The following is a 21,096-nucleotide window of genomic DNA, read 5'->3' on the forward strand; positions in this document are numbered from 1 at the left end:
GGCGGCACCGTGGGAAAGCATAACCTGGTCATCCAGTTCCTTAGGGGTGCTAGGCGAATTAATCCATCTCGCCCCCCTCTCATGCCCTCTTGGGATCTCGCCCTCGTTCTCACGAGTCTGCGATCCGATCCCTTTGAGCCACTCGAATCAGTATCTCTAAGATTTCTGTCCCTGAAGACAGCTCTGCTGGTTGCGTTGGCCTCCATCAAGAGGGTCGGGGACCTGGAGGCATTTTCGGTCAGTGACTCGTGCCTGGAATTCGGGCCGGATTACTCTCACGTTATCCTGAGACCCCGCCCCGGTTATGTGCCCAAGGTTCCTACCACCCCCTTTAGAGATCAGGTAGTGAACCTGCAAGCGCTGCCCCCGGAGGAGGCAGACCCAGCCCTTTCTTTACTTTGTCCAGTTCGCGCTCTGCGCATTATGTGGACCGTACTCAGAATTTTAGATCATCTGAGCAGCTCTTTGTCTGTTATGGCGGTCGGCAGCAGGGAAGTGCCGTATCGAAACAAAGATTATCCCACTGGATTGTGGATGCCATTTCACTCGCTTATTCGAGTCGAGGTCAGCCGTGTCCCCCTGGAGTACATGCACACTCCACTCGGAGCGTTGCATCCTCTTGGGCGCGTGCACGCGGCGCCTCTCTAACAGACATCTGTAGAGCTGCGGGCTGGGCGACACCCAACACATTTGCAAGGTTTTACAATCTGCGAGTGGAGCCGGTTTCCTCAAGGGTATTAGGTAACCCTTTGGTGATTGAGGAGACAACTCGGTAGGGTGTTGAAACACGCTTGCTGCTCCCTAACACGGAGGTACGTGCGCCTTTTTTATCTGTCAGTAAAGTTCCCCGTCAGGTGAGCCCTGCAGATTCCTCCGTGGCCCCCAGCACTGACTCAGCGGAGGAGTCACTTGCTGGCCCACTACGTTGTAGGTCTGCCCGCTGGTCAGCCCGCGTTTTGGGTATAGGTGCCTGCTATGCGTGATCCCCACTAGGCGATCCCATATGCTTATTCCGCCACGGTTAAGTCCCCCCCCTGGGCGGACCCGTGTCTTCCCTCTCCGCTAACCACTCTTTGCTATGCGTACTCCCCCTTTTTAGGGCTAGTCCATAGGTAAATTCTGCCATCTATCCCCCCCTTGGGTAACGGATGGCCTCCGCAGCGTCCTCCCTATCGGGATTGCACGCTTCCCAACGTACTGTCGTATTTCCTAGAATTATCTAGATGCTCACGACTTCCCAAAAAATATATCTAAATCCGTAAAACTTCTGTTGAAGTAGGATAAATTAGGGCCAGGGACACGTTGGAGGACCGCGCCCCCCATGATGTGGGTGCGTCACGCTTGCTTGACTATCTCCTCATCGGGGGTGTTGGTAAGGTGCAGTCATTATGGCGCTTTCCATATTCTCCCATTCATGGCACTGAAGTTCCCCAACCGAAGGGGAACGTTCGAGGTTACAGAAGTAACCCTTCGTTCCCCGAGGAGGGGAACGGAAGTGCCATATTCCGTCGCCATAATGACTGTCCCTTAGCTGTTTGAAAGTCTCTTCAGCTTAAAAGGATGGCGTCTGCTGGCTTCAGGTGTGCTTATATGCTGAGATTATTGCAGATGTCGCACACCTGCGCAAGCTTACGCTGCCAATTAATTTCATTCATTGGCCCGTTCAATACTCTCCAGATAAGCGGCTTCTGATCCGAATCCTCCCATTCATGGCACTTCCGTTCCCCTCCTCGGGGAACGAAGGGTTACTTCTGTAACCTCGAACGTTTCTTTTTGTTCTGCTTTCTTATTTAAAATAGACAAACACAAAACAATATGATGTGTTTTGACTGCTTTCTTTAGGAATTACAGTACACAATACTTTTACTTTCAGTACTTGAGTAGTAGATTTTGAAATAAAATAATAGCAATACTTAAGTACAAAAAATGTTGAATGCTTTAGTACTTCCACTTAAGTATGGTGCTTATTTCTACTCAAGTCACTTTTTTGATAAAGTACTTGTACTTTTACTTAAGTCTGGGTCTCTAATACATTATATATCTCTGCATGTAGATGGTGACAGGATTAATGAATCGACCTAGAAACAAGGTTGTAAACCAGGACTTTCATTTTGTATTATTATTAATGCATATCCAATAAGTCTGTTGCCCATCTTTGTCATGATGATAGCTGAAAGTATCTACTAAGACATTGCTTTGTCAGCAGACATTCAAATGAATGTTTTATTGTGATTATGAGATTGATGTGGGGAAGGAATGCAAATGCAAGATGTTACTCACATCGATCTCTCATAGTAATCTACATCATTCAGTTTTAAAAGTTTTAATGTGACATTTTCATTTGTTAATTTGTCAGCTTGATATTTGGCTTTCAGCTTGAGATCTGTGGCAGTTTGGATGTATTTCCTAACACAAAGTCCATGGTCCATGGCTGTTAAATCGCCCCCTTTAGTGTGTATTCATTTACTATTCCCTGCATTAGACTACTTAAAGGAAGGAATGAAACGAATGAGAAACAGCATACTGTATTTCGTTCATTCAGTCATAAAGGCGCTTAAATTGTGTGTCCGCAACCGAATTGTGACCTCAGTAAGACAGTAACAGCCTCAAAATGAGATGCAGATTCAGAGTTCCACAAGAGGTGGTTATTAATTAGCAAATAATATAAATATTACAAATCTAAACTGTAATAAAGTTCACGGCCCCTTTGGCCGCCGGGAAGAAGGAGGCGGAGAACAGATGCATTTTTAAAATATTTATTAATAACAGTGACGGCAGCTCCGTCTAAACCAAAACTAAACCACAGCACCCGCGAGACCTATATTAGATGGGCAGAGAGAAAAGGAGATGGAAAAAAAGGAGGAAAGACAGAGTAGACCGAGAAAGGGGAGAGAGGAAAAAGAAAAAAAAATTTGGGGTTCGGTTCTCCAGACACACTGCCACTCGGTCCTCCACCAGCTGAGAGATGCGACGATGTGCTGGGAGCCCTGTGGAGGAATCTATCTACCCGTCCGTCTTCTGGTGTCCGGCGGCGGTTCTCCTGGCTGGCTGGCGGCATCTCTGGTCTCCTGCTCAGCTCCCGAACACTTGCCCCCTCTCTCAGCGGCGAGGGCATCTGGACAACGCGTCCCTCCTTCTCCCGGGCTTCGGCACCACTGTAATAAAGTTCACGGCCCCTTTGGCCGCCAGGAAGAAAGAGGCGGAGAACCGACGCATTTTTAAAATGTTTATTAATAACAGTGACGGCAGCTCCTCATGGAGACTGCCGTCTAAACCAAAACAAACGGACGGCAGCTCCTCATGGAGACTGCCGTCAAACTGAAAGCAAAAGTAAAATATGTCCGGGACCGGTCCTCTCTCCCCTTCCTCTGCCATTGTTCCTCCTTTTATTGTCCAGAGCTCCTTCCTTGGGATCCGAGGCAGGTGCGCACCGCAGGTGTGTCCACTTATGCGGTGGCTCTCGGCCACGCCCCCTCGCCACATAAACATTAGGTAAGCACTGATAAGGTTACATTGTAACCTTGTGTCCTAGCTACATGACGAGATTTGCAATGATAAGCTATTTGGCTGTTTGCACCAGACAAAACACGACAGAAGCATTTTAATACAGCCATTCAGAAGCACAAAATAGTGCATTTACTGCACTCCAACATAATCGTAAGATTTATAATTAAATTAATACAGATTAAACCTCTTTAACATTATTAAATCTGCTGCTGCTTTCAGTAGTATGGCAATAAATGTCATTTAAAAATGGCATTTAAACTCACATTATTAGCATTTAACACTGAATAAAGCACATGAGGTGTACCTGGGATAAACATAGTCATAGCTTCTGTTGTTCAGCTGCAAGAAATAGGAGTCTGTGGAGAGGTACGCTGAATGAACACCCAATGAGGGGGAAGAGCATGCTCAGAGCCAGGCGGCTAATCAGCAGGCCAATCAGTAATAATAAGAAACACCTGTTTATTCTAGTGATTGGGCCGGAGAGACACCATTCTTAAGGAAAACAGAAGGAGCAGCTGGGAGAGTGGAGAGCACATACACCCGCAAACACGATCGTTCTGTGTGCGAAAATTAAGAAAATAAAAGACATTTACTTACCTTATATCGCCGACGCTGTCTTTACTACAGAGCCGTTTCTAAAATATATATTTCAGGTGTTGGTTAAAACAAAAACTTATTTCAATATGAAAAATATTCCTTCTATCGCATGCTGTTGCTTTTATTTGGAACACAGCTTAATCCAGTCTTTAGGCTCGACTATCAGGCACACTGCTGTTGGTGTCGTCAATCTGGCAACCTGCGCTTGCATGTGTTTTGAACCATGTGTGCAATGCCTAGTTCAGCCACTGGGTATCAAACTTATATACTGCGCCTTTAATAGATATAACCCTTCATAATGAATATACAAGTTATTATTATGATCATATGCATGATAGGAATATGCACTCAGTTCATTCAATTAAAGTACTTCACCTCGTCATTAGTTCCTATCACTGCCACTGTACCACAGGGTTCAGTTTTGGGTCCCCTGCTATTTATTATCTATCTTCTTCCACTTGGTTATATTTTCCACAAACACCAAATGCATTTTCATTGCTATGCAGATGAGACCCAGCTCTATATCAACCAAACCCAACCACAAACTCCCACCTTCATTTCTTACTAACTGCTTTGCAGACATCAAATTCTGGTTCGCCTCAAACTTCCTGAAATTAAATGACAATAAAACTGAGCTTCTACTTATAGGTACAAGAGCCACTTTAAAAAAAACCCTATAGCTTTTATATTCCCACAGATAATCTGTCATTACCCCCTCCCTTCAGGTTAAGAGTCTGGGGGTCATCTTCGACAGCACCCTTTCATTCACTGCACATGTTAAAAATGTCACCCGGTCCGCTTATTTCCACCTTCGAAATATAAATAATTTGCGTCCCTACCTCACACCTCAGTCAGCTGCCATTCTTGTTTATAGTTTAGTCACATCCCGTTTAGACTACTGTAATTCCCTTCTGTTTGGCCTCCCTAAAAAAACTCTTCATAAATTACAACTGGTACAAAACGCTGCAGCCTGCATTATCACAAAAACTCCCTCTATCTGTCACATCACACCCGTTCTACAACAGCTTAACTGGCTTCCCATCTTTTTCAGAATTAATTATAAAATACTTCTTATCACTTTTAAAGCCATCCACAATCTCGCTCCTCCATACCTTGCTAATCTTGTTTATATCGCCACACTCGCTCGAACACTCGGGTCTTGTTCTTCCATTCACGTCACTGTTCCCTCTGTCCGCCTTGTCACCATGAGGAGCAGATCCTTCAGCCACTCTGCTCCTCAGCTTTGGAATTCACTTTCTCCTATATCCAAACTCAAAACACATCTGTTTAGAACAGCTTTTTCTCTTTAACCTGGCTGCATTTTTTAAAGTTTGTATTGTATTCTATTGACTTTTATTGTGCTTTTATTTGAAGTGATTGTTTGTGGGCAGTAGGCATGCAAATATTGTGTACAACTGCTAATTTATGCGAAATTTGATTCAATATGCGCCTTCAGACCCTATGTGTATCATTTTTGTGTAAAGTAGAATTACTTTAAATACCCAAACAGTAATCCAGTCCACAAAGCTAGTTGACCTTCAGTGTCTAAAAGCAGTGTGTTTTTTAGAACACAGAGCCTCTGTTCCTCACCTCAGTTTTGCTTTCATAGCTGTCAAGCAATATAGAGTCATTCACACATGTTCAGGAGGAGCAGTGGAGCTCACAGCTTGTCAGAGCGCCGTGTTTGTTCACTGATGTGTAAGTGTGCTGGACGTGAAACATGGCCTCTGTCACACTGCCCTTTCCAGAGCTGTCAACCCCCCTTCAGCATCTCGTGCAAGCATATGTGTGTATCATTTGTGTGTGTGTGTGTGTGTGTGCTTTATTTGTTTACACCTTGAGCTCTCAGCAAAACAGCCTATTTATGTTTGTTTAAGTGTTGGCATGTGCCAGGAGCTTTTAAAGATGCGTTTGGGCAACTCTTTTGTGTACATGCAAAAACCACACGTTTTGTCTTGAACAAGTTGCAAAATCTAAACCAAGCAAATCTATTTTCTCATGTATAAGCAGTTCCCTTATATTAGCAAACCTCAGCTCAGCACACAAGATGACATTATTTGTGGAAGTAGATGTGAAGGATGACTTCGCTTTAAATGCATGGCTTGTCTTCGGGATGCTTTCTCCTTATTGCGTCATGTGTTCATCCTTGTTTAGCATGCAACATGGCTGTGTTCGCTTAAACACCTCAGCCAGACACTGAGAGGAGGAAAAAAAAAACGAGTGGCGCTATAAAGCTTCTTATCATTTTAATTAGGGAAGCCGCTGGGCCGTAGCGCTTCTGCAGTGACTTCAGTAGACTGATGCCTTTGCTGCCATTGCGATCATGCAGCAGTTTATTATAAGTGAATGCACAATTACTAATTTTTACTTTTTCGTTCAGAGTTGTTGTCATGTAGTTGAAGAGTCATTGTTAGAGTTAAGTGTAATGTGTTCTACAGTAACACATTACTGTATTTTAACTACATTTTTGAGGGGCAAATTAAATTTTACATCATGTAATTTGATTATAGTTACTTAAGTAAATGTAATTGCGTTACTTGCGTTACAAATAGAGTTTTTTAGAATAAAAAAATGCTTCTTTTAAATCCTATTTTCCGATGCACCATCAGTTAATAAGCATGCGCTTTTAAATTGCTATAAAACACAAGCTGAAATGGCTGCTGTCGAGAGTAATTGCTGCTTCAAGTGGAAATACAGACTTTAGTTTTTATTTCATTGAGCGTAAAAACAAAAATATTGCTGTGAAAGGCTGTCTGTGTTGTCTCTAAACAACCTTCGACTGCTTTTAACTTAACTAACAACTTGATTAAGCACTTGAACGGAAAGCATTTAATGAAAAGGCCCGTCACCAAGGAGGGCACCGGTGCCCAACTCAGCCTGAACAGGCTAAATTTTTACTTTTGTGCTGCATCGGGAGTGAAGGTATCTTCTGAATGTGAAGAGAAACGTAGCAGCTTGGAGCAGTTCACATATCTTATCTTTTGCGCATATGGAGCGCATATTGCACTCGCTCGCATTTCCCAGGCGCACCAGTTCACATATCTTTTGCGAGTTCGTTATTTGAGATGTAGAAAGCAGAGAAAGTGGCTGCAGAGAGAGGCACTGCAGCATTGGTGAAGTTTGTGTGTGTTTACAGCGATTTGATGGATAAAAACAAATTTGTAGCTGAATTGTTAGCGGTGCCAAACAGCATTTCCCATTGTTTACATCCTTGTTTACGGCCTTGCTACAACATACTATTAATGCTAGAAACTGTGCATATAATAGATCAATTTTAACAATACTCACAGGTTGTAACTCACAATACACAGCTTTTGCTATTACGGTTAGAGCTGCTCCTTCTTTGAGAAGTTTTTAGCCGAATCCAGCACTGAACTGGAAGAGATTCTGGAAGCTGTCCTTTGTCAAATTCTAGCTATACATTTTTTATAATTCTCTGAAACATAATTAAAATTAAATTGTAAGCACTCTGGTCTTTGTGTCGTCCTTTAGCAGGCCAAATACAGAAACAGAAGCAGCTCTGTGGAAATAGCAGCATTTTAGCTTTCTCTTCTATAACAGTACAGCACCTTCGGCCACACTCATTCGCTGCACATAGTGTAAGCACGTAACTTTAAGTGTTTATGACTTCATTACATTGCATGTATTCTAATGTAGTCCCCGAACTTATTTCGCTGTAGGCTTTGCTAAACTAACTATGTAAAAGCCAATGAGCTCTATTTTAAAGATCTAGGCGCAAATTCTACTTTTGCTATTTTAAGGACGGAAAAATGTAGTTTGCGCTATGCTGCGTGGTCTAACAGAGTTGTGCCATTCCCTTTAAGAGTCATTTGTGTCAAGCCATGGCACATTTGCTGTTTGGCGGACGAGAAGGATATTTGTCCAAAGATGGTATTTAAACTAATATTTTCCTAGCTATATACTTCTACAGACAAAAAATCCTCTAAATTAACTTTTAAGAATGATCAAATTAGCTAAATTGTCAACTAGAAAGCTATACAAAACACTCTGTGGCTGTTTCTTTTTACTTGCACACATGTGCTATCAAACTTTTTTATAAATATAATGTCACTTCTGTCTCTTTGATAAGGCTGTATAGCATTTGTGACATCATGGAATGTATTCCACTATTATTTAATTATTTAATTTGTCTACACTTTTAATGGCTCGCCCACAATAATATTGCAGAAAAAGAAGCCAAACAATAATCAAAACATTTTTTCCTGATTGGTTAAAAAACAAAATCACAGAAGATGCTTTAAGCTTTTCTTTTTTATCATGCCGCAGCTGGTTAGGACACAGTGTTATTCATATCCGCATTCTCATCAGCATCAACCTTCTTTTGCCTTTAATCATAGAGGAAAACCCTGACATGAGGTTGTAATACTTTCCGTGACCTTTGATCCTTCCCCAGAGGCATTATGGATTTTTAAAGAGGATGAAAACCTCTGTAAATTCTCTTCCCTCACACACCGACAGCTTATCTGTCCCCACGTCAAACATATTCCTAGTTCATTTCCATGAGAAGGAAGCGACGTCTCTGTGACCAAATTACACCTCGCGTTTGCAGATAGGGTTATTTTAAAGAGAGACGGGGTGAATGTAAATACACTCTTACTGCTGTTAACACCCAGCCATTTTCCCCATCGCCCCATCCCTCGCTCGCTCTCTTCCTTTCCTTCCACCCACCCGCTTCTCCTTCACCTCACCCGAGCCTATCACTGTGGAGCAGTGGTCTGTGAAGAAATTCCCAATATCTAAATTTACACACTGTATCAATCTTGTTTAATAGACTGGAAAGCTTATTGCTCCGGTGCTGGGCAGCAAGAGAGGGCAGCGCTGATAAATTGCGCCGTCCCTGCGACAGCCGCCCGTGATGTATAATGAAATATTTATGATTTATCCCAGCTAATAAACTGAAATGAAGAGCCTGATGTATGGGAACAGATGGGCCCTCTATTGATGCCGTGCTACTTGCTAGAGATGGAGAGAGAGAAGGATGGATGGAAACGAAGAGGGAAAAAAAATAAAATGATGTACATTTTTTTGACCTTTACTGAAAATTACAGTGATTTTTTTTTATATATTTATTTTTTTATTTTATTTTTTGTTCTATGTATGCTTTGTATCTAGAAATCTTCATTTATGTTGTGCTGTCTGTTATACCAAGCTCATTAAATAGGACTATCACTGATCAGAATGGACACACTACTACGGATACCATTTTATAAGAGTGCAAATTACATCAGCTTTATATTAATTATCCCATTAGCAAAAGTGTTTATTAAAAGCTGTTGGGAGGGGGGGTAGTTTAAAGTTAAGTTATGTTCAGTTGGTCATGTGATCATTGCAAAGTTGCCTCAATAAATTACCCACCCCACACCACATCTAGACAAGATGTCTATTTGTGTCTTTGCATTGACTTAACATGTAAATCACTTGCACTTGATGCTTCATCCTTGTCTGGTGTGAACGCAGCATCATAAATATCTATAATACCATATACCATATTTTCCTACTATTAAAATTACAAAACACAAAGAGCTCAGTACTTTAACATTTAATTCCCATAGCAGTCAAAATGACTTCATTTCAGTGTCTGCTTCTTTTCTACGTGACTTTGAATATGCAGCCCTCTGTTGCCTTGCAACTTCCTGCTAAATAAAAAAACATAACTTTCTAATAACAAAAACATAACTTTACTTCTACTTCTTCCATGTCCATCAAAACAACATTTTGGGATGTAAAAATATAAGACAATAATTAGCTTTAGGGTGCTTTCACACCTACACTTTTGTTTCGGAACGTATCTCGTTTGCCCAGTTAGCGCGGTTCGATTGGCATATGTGAACAGGGCAATCGCGCTCTGTTCCGCGCCAAAGTAATCGCTCCGAGATCGCTTGAATGAGGTGGTCTCGGCTTGATTGAAACTAACTCTGGAGCGGTTCGATTGCAGTGAGAAAGCGATCCGATCCGATAACGGTTATATCACAGTGTTTTATGGATATGTAATAGGCTTACAGCTATATGAAGAGAGAATTATGAGTAGGGCCGGAAGTTTCGCGAGTCTCCGGATGCCTGCAAACGAGTGATGATCTCCCGGTAATCTTGCATCTCCCTCCCGGTCCTCATATAGGCATCGTCGCGCACCCTTCTCACTCCTCCCCACCGTGTCTCTCCTCAGACACGTCGTGCGCGCGCACCCTGTCAATCACCACCAAACCACCACCTCTCCTGACAGCTGAGCGGGACGCTGCAAAATAAACCCTGACACTCTGACCAATGTGAGGAGAGTTTACTCGCACGTGACGCGTTTTAGCTCTTTTGGTCCGATTAGAAACTTTGCAGTGTAAAAGCGAACCACACCAAGAGCAAAGAGCAACAATGTAACAATTGTAATCTCTGTTTCGGAACAACTGAATCGATTCACTAGTGTGAAAGCACCCTTAAATGATATAGTCTCTAGTAAACATTATAAAAGTAAATGACCTATAGAGAAATTAAATCATGTTAGAAAATCTTGTACAATCAAGGTCCATATTGGTACCTGAGAAGTACATATTAGTATTTTAAAAGGAACACTTTCGTACTTTTCAGGTACCAATATGTACCCTTTAGGTTTTAATGTGGAACTTTTCTGTACAAATTTGTATCTTTTGAAAGGGTACCACCACATTGACAGCTTGCATACCTTTATTTCTGAGAGTGTAAGCTAATGAAAGCATTCAATTACTTCAGTAGTTGTGTTTAAATTAAAACATGCAGGACAGACATGTTTACATATTATTAAGTGTATTTGTCTGTTTAAACAGACATCCAAGTCTCAAAGTGTCCACTTTCGCTCCTCTTTAAATGCCTTCTACAGAAGATGATTTGAGAACAGTGTGTTTATTACCTTGGTGCGCATCCGTCACTAATACATGGATACACTGATTCAGAGGTTGCATATAAAGGTGACGATCGACACACAACTTTAATAGAAAGAAAGTGAATGCAGATGTTTTTATATTCATTTCATTGTGTTTTCAAGCCAAAATAAAGTGAAAGCACAACTTTCTTGACTTGCAATTGTATCACATTTAAGATTTGCTCTGTGTTGATGGTACGTTCACTTTTCATAAAGATTAAAAATACAAAACAAATATGAGAAATTATTTTATCAGGATGATAGCGATATAGGATGGTAAAATATGGGAGAATCCCAGCAAAAATGGGAGGGTTGACGGGTTTGTGTATCTTTCAACAAAACATTTTCAGTGCAATGAAAAAAACCTTGCTTGTTAAAGTGAAAATCAAACTCGTTCACATTTATAGGTTGTTTTACCAAAAGAATTTTATTTTTAGAACAATGGCCTCATGAAATATGACGACAGACATTTAACGCTAAATTTTAATATCTCCATATAAGCTTTAAATGTAAATACAACAATAGACATGACAATACAACATTTTATATGAAACTGCTATGGTAAATCTAGTAGTTGTACATTATTGATAGTCCCAGTGTTAAGGTATTTTAAATACTAAACTGCTTTAATTGATGGCACTGCTGAAAGTTATATAGAACATAATTGATATTCAAGGTGAGACATTGCAATTAATAGGTACACTCCCTGTGCTTTACCCTCACAAATGGCACCTGAATGGGTTCCAGTATTTAAAAAATATATAAAAAATACTACCAGTTTGGAATATGAACTGGTTTTCTAATCTAAACCTTATTCCTATTTCACTTATAAACTGGCCTTCAACTCTAACCAGTTGCCCCTGCCCTGCCAACTTAACCTCCCCGCACTCATACACTGTAACCCATGACATATTGTCCTTAACCTTCACACAGCTCACACACATGCTCTCTCGTTTCTCAACTCCCCTTCTCCACAGCTGCGGCTTAGCACTCAATAATGATCCACGCTGGATTTCCAACACCTTTGCCCAATGTTCTTCCCTCCTTTTCCTTCACACTCAGTCACTCACCTGCTATGACCTATTTCCTGTCAGCTTCATGGTCCTGCCCCAGCTGAGCCCCGACACTCGATGAGCAGTCTCTTTGTCTCCACTCTGCTAAAGAGATTGGAAGACAGTCACTAGTGATAGCTTGTACCTTTCAAACTCCGACTTTAATATTGGGACTTAATTTTAAAATATAAAAAACTGCAAAGGCTAACACAACGTTCCAACCAGGCATATCACAAATGCATGGCTTTGTTCCCTATCAATCAGTAACTCTTTTTCATCACTAATATAGCCAAAAGAGTATGGAAAATTGCTTGAAATATGCAGTATTTGCAAAAGAAGAGAGGAAGTATTTGCAATTTGAGATTTTAATCTTATAAGAATACAGATGAAGGGTGAGTAGTGCATTCTCCACAGTACAGAATGCAGCTCGTGACCGTGTACTTATTCATATGAAAAATTATACCCTTGGACCTGTGTTTACTCTTTGGTCACATAATGCTTTCTAATGTGAAGCCCACAGCATCATTAATGGCCACAAAGGGGTTATTACTAAGAGTTCTTGAGGTTCTCCAATTGATCAGCTACCTATTGCAATCAGCCAGTTATCACTTCTTAATAAACAATCCGTGGTCTATCAATTTCTCATTCGCTGCTTGACACTGTCTAAGGTTTGTAATTAATAAGGGAAAACAAAACAGCAAACTACATAGCCCTCTGTGCAATAGTGTTTGCCTCCTAAACCTAATAACTTGTTGGGGTGCTGTTTGCACCAACAACTGCAATCAAATGTTTTTAATAACTTGAAATGAGTCTGTTACAACACAGTGGAGGAATTTTGGCCTAGTCATCTTTGCAGGATTGTTGTAACTGAGCTACATTAAAGGATTTTCGAGCATGAACTGCTTTTTTAGGCTCATGCCACAGCATCTCAATTGGATTTATGTCAGGACTTTGACTACGCCATTCCAAAGTCTTCATTTTGTTTTTCTTCGGCCATTCAAAAGTGGTTTTGCTACAGAACCTTAGATTGCCTCAGTTTGAGGTTGCTATAAAGTGACATTCTCCTTAAGGACATTTTGATACACAGATAAATTAATTGTCATTTCTTGGAGTTCTTTGGGTGCTCTCGGATGTTCTTTAGGGGAAACTCTTAAAACAAATACTTGAGCCACTGTTGTAATACATTGAGCCACTAAACATTGTCCTTATGACGTTTTTTTACAGGAGGAAAATTTGAATTACTTCCAAATACTTAAAATAAAAAAATCCAGGCATAACACTGTATGACAACATTTCAAATGACATTTCAAAACAGACGTAAAGACGTGTTTGCAGACATCTGAATTGGGCTTTTTCTTCAATATCAAGTAGCATACACTAAGTTCAGTCTTGCATACTCTTCTCTGTATGCATATTTATAACAAAACGGAGCCTATAATACAATTGCCTATTTTCATTTTCAGTAAAACAAACGAAACATACCCTGTCTTTTTTGCTAATTGCCTATATAAAAGTATAACGTACAATAAGTTTTTACAATATAGCAAATAAAGACAAGCAATCAGTCAAATATGCAGAATCAGTGTACAGTATGTGGTTACATAAACTAATATATTAACTTATCTTTGAGCTCAGCCAAAACACGTTACCTGAGAACAAGTAATAGATTCAAAAGACCAAAGTCTGGGAATATGTCGCTAGATATAGACAAGATGAATTAAATATCAATTTTAACAAATATAGTGAGATTAGATCCAGCTGTAGATTCTTGATGAATCTTCTGAGGTGCACTGCTCTCACCTGGGGAGATGTGCTTAAAGCACCCGCTGACTGCCTGAAGCTCAGACATCTGCATACACTGCAGCTCATGTAAGAGTGTGGATGTGATCATGTGATGTACATTTTCAGTGGTGTAGTGTGGACTGAGAGCTGTTCAAAAACGCTAGGTGAAACGCCAGTGTGGACGCGCATCGTTTTCATTCTAAAATGCCATTATAAAACTAAAACATATTAGTGTAAACGGGTACTAAGTTTGCTTCAGCTTGAGGTCGCTATAAACATGGGTGGACATTCTCCTTCAGGATATTTTGGTACAACGCTGAATTCATGGTTGCATATGTCAAAACAGCCCCAAACCATCACATTACCACAACCACATTTTACTGTTGGTATAATGTTGTTTTTATGCCACACATAATCGGACCCAGTCCTTCCAAAAGTCTTCTCTTGAGTATTTTTCTACAAGTCTTTGCAATCATCAAGATTTTTTTCTGCCAAAACTGAGACAAAACTTTTTGTTATTTTTGCTCAGCAATGGTTTTCATTTTGGAAGTTTCCTATGCAAGCCATTTTTGCCAAGTTTCTTTCTTATGGTGGAGTCATGAACACTCATCTTAACTGAGGCACTCTTTTGGTTTGGGATTTTTTTTTCCAATAATAATAAAAATATTTAATTTAAAAACTTTATAACATGTTTACTTGTGTTATATTTGACTAATATTTACATTTGTTTGATGACTTGAAACATTAAAGTGTGACAAACACACAAAAACACAAGAAATCAGGAAGGGGGCAAACACTTTTTCACACCACTGTACATTCTGTATATCAAATAAGTTTTGACTGGCTTAACCATATAGCCAACTTTAAGTGAGCAAACTTAATGAGGGAAAATTGCACCTGGATTGAATGGGGTGTATCACACTGCTTCTGCTGCTGATGGCTGTAGTGTGTTTGTGTGTTATTGGGTGGTAATTAAGCAGTCTCCAGCTGAGCAGCTCCGTGCAATTGGTTTTTAAGATTGCAAGCAGAAGATCTTGAGCTTGACTACAGGCTATTATTAGAGCTCAGCAGAAGACAACATGTAACATGCAAGTACAGCAACCACACACACACACATACACACCCCTCGTATTCTTATCACAGCCCCCCTTCCACAGCTCTAGTGGGAGGATGAAGACTGTGCAACCATTTGCTTCACTGCTTGAGCCCCATATGGACTTTTGCGTGATTAATAGAGGCGCAGACCCCCATTAAACTGGAGAGTGGTGTGGAGGCAGGTGTATCTCCAAGGGCTCTCTGACCGCTCTGACTGCTCTTTCAGGTGACACTGCACTCTACAGAGATGGCGTGTACTGGATCATGGGTCGCACATCAGTGGACATCATCAAGAGTGGAGGATATAAGATCAGTGCGCTAGATGTGGAGAGACATCTGCTAGCCCACCCAGATATCACAGGTATACACACACATTCATACACATGTTCCCGAGTAGTTGACAAATAAGCAGTAAATTGTTAGGCTTTTTTTTTTGTAAACACCATCTTTGAAGAAAAATAGATATATTTATGTTGTTTGAAGTCTGTAATATAATATGTCACTAGCTTTATCAATTATTTCAGTTTTATTTGTACTGAACTGTACCATAAAATAAATATTAAAGAATGACATAGCAAAAATTATGTAAAACAACTCTTATTAATATACAAATAGCATGAGATCAGTATGTTTTTATACTCACTGGCCACTTTATTAGGTACACCCTATTAGTACTGGGTTGGTCCCCTTTTGCCTTCAGAACTGCCTTAATGTTTTGTGGCATAGATTCAACAAGGTACTGGAAATATTCTTCAGAGATTTTGGTCAATGATACCATCTCGCAGTTGCTGCAGATTTGTCATCTGTACATGCATAATGTGAGTCTTGTTCCACCACATCTCAAAGGTGCTCTATTGGACTCCACAGGCACCAGATCTCCCCCACAACATAACATCACTACAACCAGCCTGAACCGTTGTTGAAACCATGCTTTCATGTTGTTGATGGCAAATTGTCGAAGCAGAAATTGAGACTCATCAGACCAGGCTATGTTTTTCCAATCTTCTATTGTCCAATTTTGATGAGCCTGTGTGTGTTGTGGAAAAAAGATTCTGGTCTGCAAAATATTCTAAGTCTCTAATTCAAAGTCTTAAAAAAAATATGGCAAAGTCTGCAATCTCCGAAGTCTTTAGGCAAAGCAGTTTATAGTTACAGCATCAGTAACAACAGAGACAGGTCGTTTGAGTGTCTGCCGAACATAGGCTTGCACACAGTTTAAATACATTTCTGTTTCTTTTTACTCCACCCAAATTTACATATTACACACCTCCATCAGCTTCTCCGCTAATGGGATCTTAAATCTCTCAGCTGCCTGCCACCACTAGAATCTCAGGGTCTTTCAGGGGTCTTACCCATGTCCAGTTAAGGTCTCTCCTTCCTGTTTCAAAATCGATGACTCAGCTGAGAAACAATGCTCAACAATATATCTTGTTCACTGTCCACTGAGCTGTCAACTGTAAGTTCAGCTGAAGTTCATGGGTACTCATATTTTGAAGAAGTCATTACAAATGAGTGTGGGCGCTTGTGCAGGTGTGCCTTATCATGATTTACAGAACAGAGAGCAGGTGTCCTTATGGCCTTGCTTCCATAATTCTACCCTCATTTTGATATTAATGCTGCTCTTCTCATTTATCTTCTCATCTCTGACTGCATTTACACAGAATGACTTTTTTTATTTACCAAAGCACACATACTTGATAATAATGCCAAAGGTATGGGTAATAACACAATAGATGATAATAATAATAATAATAATATTAATAATAATACTGAAATCACTCAAATAAGCATATAAATGAGAGTAATACATTCATCAGAAAGTCATCAAGACAATGAATTCCCCAACAATTGTAGCCTCAGTTTCCTGTTCTTAGCTTATAGAAGTGGCACCCTGTGTGTTTTTCTGCTGCTGTAGCCCATCCAACTCAAGGTTGGACATGTTTGCATTCAGAGATGCTCTTCTGCATACCTCAGTTGTAATGAGTGGTTATTCAAGTTACTGTTGCCTTTCTACCAGCTTGACCCAGTCTGGCCATTCTTCTCTGACCTCTGGCATCAATTAGACATCTGTGCCAACAGAACTGCCGCTCACTGGATATTTTCTCTTTGTTGGACCATTCTCTCTAAATCCTAGAGATGGTTGTGTGTGAAAATCCCAGTAGATTAGACGTTTCTGCTCAGACCAGCCCGACTGGCTCCAACAACCATGCCACGTTTAAAGTCACTTAAATCACTTTTCTTCCCCATTCTGATGCTCAGTTTGAACTGCAGCAGATCATCTTGGCCATGTCTACATGCATAAATGCATTGAGTTGCTGCCATGTGATTGGCTGATTAGAAATTTGCGTTAACGAGCAGATAGACAGGTGTACCTAATAATGTAGCAGGTGATTGTTTATTTATAGTGGTTCCAAAAAAATCAATATGTAAAAACTTCTTAGAAAAAAACATTTTGCTTCACAGCGGTCTTTAGTCACATGATCTTGTTTTGAGTACTTCAACTAATTAAAGTGTTTATGTAAATGTGTCATTTTTGTATGTTTTTTTAGGAATCTATGGATGAAGAGTAAAAATTATATTTACAAAAAGATAGCCACTCATAAAATTTGCCCTTAAGTATTTATTAACCATTTTAGGATATTCGTTCATTAATTTTCATTTATTTTCTTTTTGGCTTAGTCCATTTATTAATCTGGGATCACCACAGTGGAATGAACCACCAACTTATCCAGCATAAGTTTTACGCAGTGGATGCCCTTCCAGCTGCAACCGATCACTGGGAAACATCCATACACTTTCATTTACACACATACACTACTGACAATTTAGTTTATTTAATTCACCTGTAGTGCATGTCTTTGGACTTGTGGGAGAAACCAGAGCGCCAGGAGGAAACCCACACGGACACGGGGAGAACATGCAAACTCCTCAAAGAAACTCAAACTGACCCAGCCGAGGCTCGAACCAGAGACCTTCTTGCTGCGAGGCCATTGTGCTACCCACTGCACTACCGTGCAACCCTGATCTTAGGATATTTTCATTTTAATTTTTCAGAGCTGTTATTTATTGAGTTATGCTTGAGACAATAACTACATACGACAGTTTGTAGACAGTTTTCAAAGCGTAATTACAAAGCCGTTTTATATCAAGAGGCCCATGAAAGCCAACAAAATATTTAACCTTTTTTTTTTTTTTTTGCATTTTAAGTCTATTAATACTATTAACGTCAGTAAATACATACTTAACTTTTTTGAAGTTTAATGACTTTTCCTCATTTAATGTGGATGACAGTAAACATGAAATTAGCATTGCCATTTTTTTCAATGTCCTGTATTTATTTTGGGACCAGTTTGATCCTAGTGGTAGTTTATTAATAGTTTATAGGTATTTGCCATTTGACAACAGGTAATCTGGATGTATAAGAGGCAGGGCGGGGAGATTGGGTAATTTCTAGAGGCTATTAAGGAAGTCAAACATGACATAAATTACTTTACTCAAGCCTTTTAGTGAATGAATAAATAAATAAAAATATACAATTTTGGAAGGCAGCACAGTGGCGCTGTGGGTAGCACAATCACCTCACAGCAAGAAGGTCGCTGGTTCGAGCCTCGCCTGGGTCAGTTGGCGTTTCTGTGTGGAGTTTGCATGTTTCCCCCACAAGTCTAAAAAAAAACATGTGGTATAGGTAAATTGGGTATGCCAAATTGTCTGTAGCATATGAGTGTGAATCAGTGCTTTCACACCAAGACTTTTGTTTCGGAACCTGTCTCGTTTGCCAAGTTAAAGACGCCAAAGTCGTTACAAAGAGCAACAATGTAACAATTTTAATCCCTGTTTTGGAGCAACTGAATCGATTCACAGGTGTGAAAATACCCTAAGTGTCGATGGATGTTTCCCAGTGATGACCCCAGATTAATAAAGGGACTAAGCCGAAATAAAATGAATAAATTTTGCAAAAAAAACATTTTGCAAGTTTAAATTGCTAGAGTCAAATTGACCTTAAAATGTGTTACCAGAAATGTAGATTAATAGGAGGATTAAATGGTGACAATACTAATTAAATTTATTTTTGTCATGGGTGATAGTGAAAATACATCATTTCAAAAAATATATGAAAGAGAATAAATGTGCATGGTTCCTTCTTTTCTTTAGATGTCGCTGTTATTGGTGCTCCAGATGCCACCTGGGGTCAGAAGGTTACTGCGGTTGTGCAGATGAGAAAGGGGAAGACAATGATTCTGTCTGACCTGAAAGCCTGGGCAAGGTAATTTGTAGGATCACTGAGCTATAGCTTTCGCTATCAGCAAAAGGTCTTGTCCACATTGTTGTTTTTTTGAAGGACAATATCCACCCACTTAGTGGAGGTTTGTAAAAAAACATTCTTACATTTTTAAAAACCAATTCACACCACACATATAAACAACAACAAACAAGTCGGAGTCCTTTGATTTTTATACTCTATCTCAGATACTCGCTGTAGAAAGGGTATTTATCATGAAAAAAGTACATTAATGTTTTCACTCATTAATGGATCCATTTCTTTCTGTCCAACTCACATACTTATTTGGTGACAACAAAATATTTTCTCAACTCACTTTTTTAAAGATTTCATAATTATAATAATAATTTTTTAAAATAATTTTTTTAATATTTTTTTTTTCTTAAAGGAGACCTATGCCCCATTTTACAAGATGTAAAATAAGTCTCTGATGTCCCTAGAATGTGTATGTAAAGTTTCAGCTTAAAATACCACACAAATAATGTTTAATGACTCTTTGAAACTGCCCCTTTTAGGCTTTGATCCTAATTGTGTCGTTTTGGTGACTGCTACTTTAAATTCAAATTAGATTGTTCTCTTTTTTAAAAGAGGGTGGACCTGCAAATGCTTATGTGTCAGCATAATGGCAGATTCAAAAATAAGACTGATGTCCTATGCTAATGAGGGACAGATTGTCACTAGAGGCGGGGCTGTTCCTTCTGATGTCACATACAAAAGGAGAATGTCAATCAAAACGTTTTTGCAGACTGTTTTTATAAAGTGTGATTATAAGACATACAATAAATACATTTTTAACATTAGACGCTGGTTAAATTTATAGAATTTATGCCACACAATAGTATTTAAACCCTTTATAAAAGTGATTTTTGCATAATTGGTCCCCTTTAAACTCAGATTTCAGACCATTATAGCAGTCTTTTTTTTCTATAACTTTATTTAGTTTTACACTGAATGATACAATTGTAAACTGAATATGTCTACTTGGCTCTATACAGAATGAGTCAGCAGTGCTGCAGGAGGCTCCATACATTGATTGAGTGGACAAATGACTGACAAGACAATGATATGGTGCACAACAGACCCTGAGGGTTATTAACAAAAGTCATTTCTTGTTTAAATGTGCCCTCAGTACAGCCGCTCTCTATACTCAGTGTTCACATGACCACAAATTTAATATCTAAAGTGAAAAAGTAAAAAGCGAGCAAATGTTCAAAAGCTGTTTCTACCTATTGATAATATTGAAAATGGCGCACTGATTATGAGCATCATTAGATTATGCATCATTACTTTTTGAATCCTTGCAAATGATACCAAAAAGGATGTAAATATTTACATTCAAGTCAAAAAACAAAAGGTAGCTGTATGTCATTAAAAATTTAGTATTAATCATATAGAGTCATCCTACTAAGATGGCATGACACAGCTTCGCATTGTCTATAGAGTTGCATTCAACACAATTTTGCAGTACCTCCCTTTCACTCAGGCTTAGCGTTAAAATGTATTAGCTTAGCTCATAACTATTAAATTGTCTCACAGTTCTAATAGTTCTGTTGTAATGAGGTGATAGCAATAGGAGGATCAACGTGTGCATTAATAGGTCTGTCAGCAGGCTCAGATTAAAAATACAGATGCACTTGTAGAACCTCTTGTATCGACTTGTAAAATAAAATGTAATATATACAGTTGAAATCAGAATTATTCGCCCCCTTCAATTTTTTTTCTTCTTTTTTAAATATTTCCCAAATTATATTTACCAGAGCTAAGAAATTTTCACAGTATGTCTGATAATATTTTTTATTTTGGAGAAAGTCTCATTTGTTTTATTTTTGGCTAGAATAAAAACAGTTTTCATTTTTTTAACACCATTTTAAGAAAAA

At 39.4% G+C, this 21,096-nt stretch overlaps 1 protein-coding gene across 2 annotated transcripts in view; it reads left to right on the top strand.

The window, feature by feature from the left end:
* acsf3 (acyl-CoA synthetase family member 3) overlaps positions 1 to 21,096 on the top strand; it is a 102,577-nt gene that overhangs the window by 69,366 nt on the left and 12,115 nt on the right. For both annotated transcript variants that reach the window (XM_685690.9, XM_073907358.1), the window contains exons 8-9: positions 15,167 to 15,301; positions 19,093 to 19,204. In XM_685690.9, coding sequence (XP_690782.3) covers positions 15,167 to 15,301; positions 19,093 to 19,204 — 247 coding nt within the window. The remainder of the gene's footprint in view (positions 1 to 15,166; positions 15,302 to 19,092; positions 19,205 to 21,096) is intronic.

Source organism: Danio rerio, chromosome 7, assembly GCF_049306965.1.
Source record: "Danio rerio strain Tuebingen ecotype United States chromosome 7, GRCz12tu, whole genome shotgun sequence".
In the NCBI taxonomy this organism is placed as follows: Eukaryota; Metazoa; Chordata; class Actinopteri; order Cypriniformes; family Danionidae; genus Danio; species Danio rerio.